Source organism: Berghia stephanieae, unplaced genomic scaffold (assembly GCF_034508935.2).
Source record: "Berghia stephanieae isolate SIO BIC M18660-M18661 unplaced genomic scaffold, UCSD_Bste_1.3 scaffold2519, whole genome shotgun sequence".
Taxonomy (NCBI): domain Eukaryota; kingdom Metazoa; phylum Mollusca; class Gastropoda; order Nudibranchia; family Aeolidiidae; genus Berghia; species Berghia stephanieae.
In genome coordinates this window covers 1-9,576 of record NW_027623644.1, presented here as the reverse complement: position 1 = coordinate 9,576, position 9,576 = coordinate 1, and the positions used below count along the sequence as shown (strand labels likewise).

The 9,576-nt window shown below is 35.1% G+C and overlaps 2 protein-coding genes across 3 annotated transcripts; one reads left to right on the top strand and one right to left on the bottom strand.

Annotated features, from left to right (window-relative positions):
* Nucleotides 1-671: 671 nt before the first annotated feature.
* LOC144961462 (cytochrome c1, heme protein, mitochondrial-like) lies at nucleotides 672-4,903 on the bottom strand (the record flags this gene model as incomplete). Its single annotated transcript, XM_078894647.1, has 5 exons — nucleotides 4,768-4,903; nucleotides 4,081-4,122; nucleotides 3,464-3,612; nucleotides 2,839-2,965; nucleotides 672-842 (listed from the first exon to the last, which is right to left on the bottom strand). Coding segments are annotated over exons 1-5 (561 nt in total), but the record flags the coding sequence as incomplete, so codon positions are not given.
* On the top strand, nucleotides 4,191-9,416 carry LOC144961461 (putative tubulin polyglutamylase TTLL9). Of its 2 annotated transcripts, none has more exons than XM_078894645.1 (5): nucleotides 4,191-4,497; nucleotides 7,639-7,688; nucleotides 8,677-8,763; nucleotides 9,005-9,116; nucleotides 9,339-9,416. In XM_078894645.1, exons 2-5 carry the CDS (start codon nucleotides 7,655-7,657, stop codon nucleotides 9,340-9,342), a joined length of 237 nt encoding a protein of 78 aa, XP_078750771.1. In that variant the 5' UTR covers nucleotides 4,191-4,497; nucleotides 7,639-7,654; the 3' UTR covers nucleotides 9,343-9,416. The 2 variants fall into 2 exon arrangements, with proteins under 2 accessions (XP_078750771.1, XP_078750770.1); XM_078894644.1 differs by lacking the exon at nucleotides 4,191-4,497 and adding an exon at nucleotides 5,435-5,520.
* Nucleotides 9,417-9,576: the final 160 nt, after the last annotated feature.

Below are 9,576 nucleotides of genomic sequence, written 5' to 3'. Positions count from 1 at the left end.
ATATGGTCAATACTTGTATTAAATTATCACCGACATTGAAGAGCTCTCAAGGTAGTTAACTCTCCTTTATTCGGATTTGGTATCTTCCAGTATTTTCATAGATAGGAAGACTTAGGTCGACTTGATTCTAGCAATTGGCGTATTCGTTGCAAACAATGCGTTTCGCATTTCCGCTCGGAATCGCACGAATCACTTAAAAAAATCCAACCTTGAGTGCAATTATCGACTTTTTCCTACCAATCCGACCTTAAGGTAAAAAATCAGACTGTATCCGACCTTGCTGGACACCCTGAATATAATTTAAATTTGTGGACCTGCCACAAAGTATTAAATAATCTTAATATTATACTGGTTATCCCTTAGAGAAAAAAATACTTGTGTGTAGGGTACTTTTCTGGGTTGCTATAATTGCTGGAGGCAGCGAATAAGATGCTGATCTGGTAATGCTATCTATGAGGTCAGAACCATAAAACTGTACAACCTTCCTCTCTCTTCTTTCCCCCCATAAAATTTCCCTTCTTTGACTGATACAAAAAACAACACTCAATCCAAAAAACGATAACACAACACTAACCCCCCCCCCCCTACCCCGAGAACTCACAACAAACCTTATGCTTAAAAGATGTAACAAGAACCGAAAACAGAAGAGAATGAAAGTGTGAGAGACTTACCTCGCCTCCATGTCTGGCTAGAACAATGTAGCTGAGATCAGGAGGAAGTGCTCCATTATTAGCCGCCCTAGCTTCCTCTTCATTTTTGTATGGGCTCTGGAAGTGGTCGGACAACTTGCCTGGTCTCTCAAACATATTACCTTCGGCATCAGGTCCGTCCTCAATCATTGCCTGTAAGAGTAATATACTATTGATTATTACAAGTACTTGATGAAATATTAAGTTTTTTATTTCCGCAATCAAAATGGACAGAGAAATTCAAAGTTATAGTTTCATGTCTGTCTCAGTCTCAGTACATGTTTATTTAAAGGCAATGCCTCCTCTATTTTTAAGTATATACAAAAAGGACATAACTTTGATAACATCCCATTTAAATCCGTCCCTGTGACTCCTGGATTCCTACCATGACCTGATGCAATGGACCCACCTGACAAAATGTTCAGTAGGACCCACAAAACCACTCTTAATTAATCCTAACCTGGAAACACATATGGCGCTGTCAGTGAGATTTCCATAAATAACAAGACTCACGAATGGAGCTAACAATCAGAGATCAAAAAACAAAATGGTACCATAAGTCATTTGGGAATCAAAATGTTAGTGGAAGCAGGTTGTGGTTAGCATTACACTTGATTATGACATGGGTTGAAGATGTGCTGGAAAAACTGATTAAAACCAAATTCGCAGGACCTGGTTATTCATTTCAGCCAAGTCGAATTTTGCATTATGATGGGAAATAAGAAAATATAGGGACATAACCCATAAATCAAAAACCAGAGTTGTCTGTTAAAACTGTGTTTAAAAAAAAAACAAAAAAAAAACTGATTGTGTAAAATCGCAATATAGTTATATACTACAGGCCTGTAAATGGTTGGTGAAAAAATTGTCGGAACTATTTGAACACGCGAAAATAGACACAACAGGACACAAATATGGACACAACACAGATATGACACGTCAATTGACTAGTCAAATCATGTCACTTTCCCCTACTTCTTTATAACGAGGTCCTTATTTTATGGTACCAAAAAAAAAATCCCAATTATTTGAGGGCCCAGGTCTGAGTTAGTAAAATGAAAGGAAGAGAACATTTTTGAATGATGTGTATTTCGTGCTTGATGACACAGGAAGCTGCGCATCTTCGCTACTGTTTGTGTTAAATGTTTACGCTGATTCTTTCGTTTATTTGGATTAATTCTTATAGAAGAAGAAGAAGAAGAAGAAGAAGAAGAAGAAGAAGAAGAAGAAGAAGAAGAAGAAGAAGAAGAAGAAGAAGAAGAAGAAGAAGAAGAAGAAGAAGAAGAAGAAGAAGAAGAAGAGATGGTGCGGTTGTGTGAGAGCTTTCGGAGAAAAATAATTATTACGCATTATTTTTTTTCCATCTTACATCCGAACGGAACCAAAGAAATATAGAGACTGAGAAATAAGAACCGGAGATATGCATGTGTGTCGTAGCAAAATAGAGAGAAACCTTCCGGTCCGGTTCGGCACACTTCTGTGCGTGCGTTATTTATTTACTGATTAGGTGTGTGTGTGTGTGTGTGTGTGTGTGTGAAGACGACTCGCACGAACTTCGCGACCCACTCTCGCTAGCTGTGGCACAGTAGCCAGGCAGTGAATATATCCACGGCAAGCGGAGCGTGTAGGTGGCATGATAATATTATAGCTAACAGATAGACAGCAAGTTTTGCTTTGTCTTTGATGCAACAAATGAAAAATTTTTGTATGTTTAAAGTCGGTATTTCAAACGGAATAATTTTTTTTTTTTTCGAGGAACGAAATAAAAGTCTTTTATTTTCTTTTTCATTGGTTCCGTTCTTTGACGTTACATATTTTATGTTTACTATTATTTTTTTACTTTTAATATTAGCACTTAAGAGCAAAATCGTGCTGTCGGAAATCCGACAATAGACGGAAGATTTGCAGGCCTGATAGTACTAATTACTGTACCTGCGAACAATAGAGTGTCAAGAACATGGAAAACGAGGAGACGCATTTCTTTTTGTCTTTGAGCAGTACGTATGGTAAATACAGGATTTGAATTATCAAAATTTTGCCAATATTATCAGATAAAAAAAGAAATGATAACTTTCAAATCATTTTCCATGTATTAATTTTATAAATAATTCGGCTGTATACTGCTCTTCTAGTTAACACAATACTTTACCTCTTCAGCAACAGCTTTAGCTTCATCCTCAGTCATGATCACATTCACCAAGTTACGGTAACACAGATACTTCATGCTGTGGCAGGCAGCACATACCTGTTTGTAAACTTCAAATCCACGACGTATACTGCAAGACACAATTTTAAAAAACAAAAAAAACATTCTAAATTTAAGCACATCCAAATCAGAAAAAAAAACCCAAAAATTACTATTTATATTTTCACACAGCTGCATTAACAGGATGCTGATGTAACAGCATACAGGGTTGAAATACACATATAACTAGCCACACATATATAATAATAATAGGTGTGACATTGTGAACAATTTTAATCAATCAATATGATTATCTTAGAGAAGCCACACATCATGTTTAAAAATGAGCATGTACGTAGACAGTTTTATTCAACTACCATAAACATGAAAAAACTAAAAACATTAGCTTTGATATTATGTATACAATTTGTCTCAGAAAAATTTAATAAATAGGCATGGGTTAAAAGTAACCCGGGTAACCGACGGATATAGTCAGTGTTAGGGTTAAGTGAGTTGAAGCGTCAACCCTCTTACTTGGGGTTGGACATTAAATCATATTCAACATTACACACTCAACCTCATGGCTTACCTGGCATGATCTAAGCTGTCAAGCAAGCCATTGTGATTCCAGGGGAATTTAGGAGGGTGGAGGACCAGATCACCAGCATATGTTGGCTGGGCCAAGGCTGTCAAAGTAATAGCTCCTGTGCCAGCAGCTAAACCACCAATAATCCAGGCCTGAGAAAAAGTTACAAGATTGAATCATCACTCTAATTGGTAGATATAAAGAAGCTAAAGATTTTTCTTTAATTCAGAGCCAGATATCCCACTTGTTTCTAGAATACCAACTGTGATAATTCCCCCCCCCCCCCCCCCCCATTCCCCTCTTTGCAAGAATATGGTTTTTGTCATAAAATTAAAATCTTCAGCCCACTAATATATAATTTATGAGTCAAGGATAAATTTAATCTGTTAAAAAAAGACATTAATTTCATGATTATGCTAATGTCCAAAAACAAAAGTAATGAATAAAGAAAAAAAAAGAAAAACCTCAATTCCCTCCAGATATCAGTAAGACTTGTAAATTTATCCTCAGCACTACCGATCATATGCCCTAAGAAGTATAATAAACGCCTACAGAATATGCATCATAATCATATATGCTGGATTGTATCGTAGAAATGAAAATTCTGTAAATCTACTTACAGCTCTCTTCCCAGTCTTTTTGTTGAAAGAAACAAAGTTTGCCTGAAATTATAGAAAAGTAGAAAGTTTCCTGTAAAAATATTATAAACTGGTGAGATAATATAATCAAATCAAAAGTATGATGATATATAATATAACTATAACCTCGTCTCTTCTGGACGTACAATTACCATCGAAAGAGAGACTAGACTATAAACTTTTAGAAGGAGTTATTGGTACCAAGATAGAATCAGTTGTAAAAGCAGGTTTCTTCAAGAATTTATTGAGGCCGAGGCAAAAGTAAACTCACTTCTCCTACTCTACCACTACCAGTGACAGTTTCAGTTTCTCAGTAGCCTAACTCAGTAACAGTAACAGATTGACCGGCAAAATAAATCATCACCAGAGATAGGAAGCATATAATTTGACATCAGCATGGTATGGAAATTATTTGTTATGAAAACATCACTCTAGTGCACCATAACAGAAAGGAAATATTTTTAAAAATCCAAACTGAATCAAGTTTGAATCTAGGGAATCAACTCAAGGGCAAGGGCAAACCCAGTTTTGACTTCAAGTTCAAGTACCGGCCAACTCGAAAGAGCATATTCGCAAAAGGCAGCTATCAGCTTACAAGACTTCGATTTCCATCTGTGGTATACCTTTAAACTAATAAATTAAGCCATTCAAATTGGTCAAAATTCTTACATTTTGGTTGATACAAATAGGTTTGGCACGTAAAAGTGCTTGTTTGGTTGTCCGACCTACGAAAGCAGCCATGTTTGAGACAACCTCTGCGATCCGATACAGAAAGAAATAATCGATGGCAAATCGATTTTTAATGACTTCACTTGATTATGCACGAAGCAAAAATCCAGACACTTTTGAATAGATACTTTAAATAAAAAAAACTGTTGTATGGTCCTAGAATGCGAAAGTTTTGGAAGAATAGACACAATATTTATTTTCCTTATTTTAAAAATAAGATGTTTGGTGTTGTACACATTATCGATACATTGCGATATTGACATCGTTAGATAACACTTTACGCAAGAAGGTTAGAATATATTTGCGCATGTGAACAGAAACCGGAACATCTCTGTGCCACAGAGTTTGTTGATCCAAAGAAAGAAGGGAAGTAAATAGGTATATCTAGATAGCTATTAAAAGTTCTTTAATTTCCACTTATTTGGTAGTACTACAAAACAAACTGGGTTTGACCATGGTTAACGCAAGGTAGTCTTGAGAACGGTAGTTGTATGAACATGGACATGTTTACCCAGAGATGACGAGATGTCTTCTTTTCTTGAGAGTTTTCTTTGTTATATCCCTTTGTATTTATGGAGCTCTTTTACTTTTATGTTGCTAATGACGCTTTTTGCATCCATCCTTCATTAATATCAACAATGCAATTTTGATAAAGAAAGAAAAATACACATTATGACAACAGCTCGCGGAAAGGTATCGACACTATAATTTGTTAATCGAATTGTATACCTGGTAAATAATGAGATTGAAGCTTACAAATCAAACATAAATCTGTAGGATTTATATTTGTAGATGGGGTGAAGTGAAAACAAAACAAAAAATTATGACAGACTAGACTGGAGAATGAGAGGGGCCCAAAAGTAAAGAGTGTTTTGGAAATGCTGGAGTCGGTGGGGATGTGCAAAAGGACAATTGATTATGAGATATCAAGCTTAATACTAAAATGCAAGTAACCCAACAAATTGATTTCCTGGCATTGGTAAAGGAGAAGGGTTCAAGCCACCGTCTTGCTTTATTTACACAGAGACTGACTGTAGTTAATAGCCGTTCTGGAGTCGGGGTGGGAAGAGGGAGGGGGAGGGGAAGGCATGGCATGGCAAAGAAACTCCAATGAGGGAGTGAGAGAAAGAGAAATCTGTGTGTGTGTGTGTGTGTGTGTGTAGGGGGGGGGGGGTTGTTTTTTTTTGTTGTTATTGTTGACAAACTTCTTCTCTATCAATCTCACACAGTGATATCGGGTTTAAGGTACAAAGAAGATTTTTTCCTCTTGTTCTTTTCATTTTTTTTTTGGCAATCATTTTCTTTATCAGCCACAGTGGTATCGGGTTTAAGGTAAAAATTTTTTTTTTTTTTGGATCACTAACATGGCGCGTTTAAAAATGATAAAAAGGCACAATTTTTTGTTAATTGGCTGTATTTTTGGTTGCTAGAAATAATTCGTATACAGAAAAAAATGGGCTAATTTTTAGCCTTGGACTTGGAACACTTTAAACCATCTGGCTACGGTCTTTGTGTAAACAAAGCAAATTGGCAACAGGGACCTCTGTCCTTTACCAATGCTGATTTTCTAATCAAATTCTGGGAATTCAGGTAACAGTTACAAATCTGGAGACAATGGTTTGGGCCTTTCGTAAAGAAGTTGTCCTTGTTGAGTAGCTCAATCTTGCCCAGCAACCGGTTTCCCACATTATATCTTTTGTAGTTTTATTTTGACGGGTTGACAGTCATCTTTACTTATTTTCCCAAAATAAATTTCGCTAAAGGACCAACTCTCCTTGTGGTATCAAGCTTTTGAGCAATATTGAGAAATTAGATGCATTGCTGACTTTTTAGGAAATTACCATATTATTTTCTTTTATCTTTTTAATATGCGCATCAACTGTACTACTGAGTCAGTCACTTTATTTGAAGAAAAGAAGATTAAAAGGGATTATTTTAAAAAATATGAGGGAAAGGAGTTGCAAAACTATTTTGTTATTTTTAGCTGGGAAATGGGAAGTTTGGGTGGTCAAAATATCAAATCAAAGAATGAGAATGAAAACTTAGAAAGGGGATTGGGGATCACTCCCTCAGTATAACTATAAAAAGATTTTGTGTGATCAAGAGGGTCAGGTGAGTTCCCTCACCCCTTCCTCCTGAAATGCAATGAAAAAAACCCAACTATTTTTTACCTATGCATCACCTGGCATGGACCACTTCTTTGATGATGATTTTATAAATTTAAATTTAAAGATAAAGGGTATTAAAAGCTCAATGAAGCTTGCTGCAGTCTGTCTCTCCGAGTTTCAATTCTTTTCCAGGTTTGGAGGCTTTATGAGTAGTATTTTTTATCTTCGTGTACTATTTTTCTTTTTACTGTCACTAGCCTTACAACAACAACTAAAAAAATCAAACCCGCTGAGAATGTGTGCTCTTTTATGTCAATATATTTCACGATGTCAGGTGTGTCATGCAAATTAGTGATTTGCAAAAGAGTGTTATGGCTATTAGCTGTGGACAGTATTCTATTAGACTACATATTGCTAGAGCATTATAATAAATTTGCCACATTAACGGTTCTTTTACTCTCCTTTTTCTAGAAAGACTGCAAAGATGACAATTTTAATTCATACTCTGTAAGACCTAACCTATAAAACAACACAACTATATCCCTCCCAAATTTTGACGTAAACAGATTTGGGCCAGGTTCATTGTGAGTAATGTGTTCTCACAATTGAACTACAAAACCCCCAACCCCTCCCCAAACAGTTTTGATTGAGATTGTTTTGTGATATGAAATTCCTAGAATTATTATTTTGTTTCATTTTGCAGGGCCTTAATTACATACATGGGCGACAGAGGGCTGCAAGAGGAGTCATCAGGTTAATATAACTGATTTTAGCTGTATTCTCATATATGTATGAAAAAAGGAGAAATTATAAGAAAAGTCGATTATGATAATATTTAATGATGATGGTGATAAAGATTATGATAATGTTGATATATAGCACAGAACTCTCTCATGTTGTAGATTTTGTGAGAAATATAATTGTGCCTATCTATTTATATTTCAGTAATATATTAATTAAAAACAAACAATCATAACCCTTAATCTCTTTTATATAAATTGAATTACTTAGCTTGACTGAATATTACTATCAACTAGTAACCCACATTTGAAAAAGCAATTTTACCTTCCCATTTAATTGGAATTGCGATGTTGCTGATTTAAAAGTTATAATGTATTCATCACATGTCAAAAAGTTAAGTTGTTTCAATATAATGCTGAACAAGATTTTGTGAGGTAATACACTTGTTTTCTTTTCATGCAAGCATTAACGCTGTTAAAGGGTTTGAGTCCTGAGAGAGTGCGGCTTTTTGGTCGAAGGCTCGCTTGATGAGATGTTTGCACATTTATACAGTACATTTCCACAGTAATATCACCTTTAAAATATTCATATTACTTAACCCATCCTCCTAGCAGGTCATATAGAATCTGATTTCCATTTCCAGCTGTACAAGACAAAGACCTTGTATTAGCCAAGGAAGGAATTTCCTCCTTTCAAGTTTCAGATAAGCTGGTTAAGTTTGACATGTAAAAAATTAACCTTCAGAGCCCTTGGTTCTTGTAGAGACAGAAAGAATTTGCTTACTACCCTTTGGATGCGACGCTAATCTATTGCAAGTACTTTCCATAAACTCTAATTTGCCCAGCTCCCCAAACCGTTCCTTGGAGGACTGAGGGTCAAAGAAACCCCTTGATTTCACCTGTATTTAAAAATAAATCTATTTACACACAAGCAGAGTACTGAATTGAATTATCCTCAATTTGTAGTGAAGTAAAGAATATCTTAATATCTTTTTTGACAGTGATCGGGAAATTCGATTCAAATGTTTTGCTCAAAACACAATCTACGATGTTCTTCGATCAAGGCCAGGTTGGCAAGAAGTACAAGGGTATTGTAACATCAATTTTTATTCATGTTTTTAGATAGGATTTGTTTACGTACTCATTTGTTTTTGTTTTTTTTGGTGGTAAATTTTTTATAAGCATACATTTTATTTAGAAAAGATAGATTCGGTTCTTGGAGCTAAGATTTAATATTCTGGAATTAAGGAATTCATTTTGAATGAAAAATGAATTCTCAATTTCATTAGATCAGGATTGTATCATATTGTTTTCTGTCCAAATTTTTAGGGACGGTGAATGGGATTTTTACTGGTGTGATCGAGAATGGCTTCATGCAAACTATGACACAATGTTTCTTCAAGAACACCAGAAAATATTGCATTTTCGTAACCACTATGAGGTAAATGTTCTTTCATGAGTTAAATAAACAAGTGCCTTACATGCTCATGGATATGAGAAATAGTAGTCTTGTTTTTTTTTAAAGGAACATTATTTACACCTTTTCTTTGCTATTACTTCTTAGAGCTGTAGTCTTGAATTTTTGCAACATTGATTGTAATAAGTTAACATGTCTCTTTAATACATTTACCTCAATTTGAGTTTTGTTTTTGTCATTTTTTAGTTAACAAAAAAAACCCGATGGTGAAAAATTTGAAGCGTTTACGCAAACAAACAGAAAGGGAACAGGGCAAGAATGAGGCACAAATGTAAGTTTTTTTTAATGTAGGTATAAATACTTGATTATATCAATCAAGTTGAAGTAAATTGATAGCTTTCCACCATTCTCTGATTACTGTGATCCACCATGAATTGTAACGTTATTTCCATAATTTCTTTGATATTATCTAAATTGTATGTTG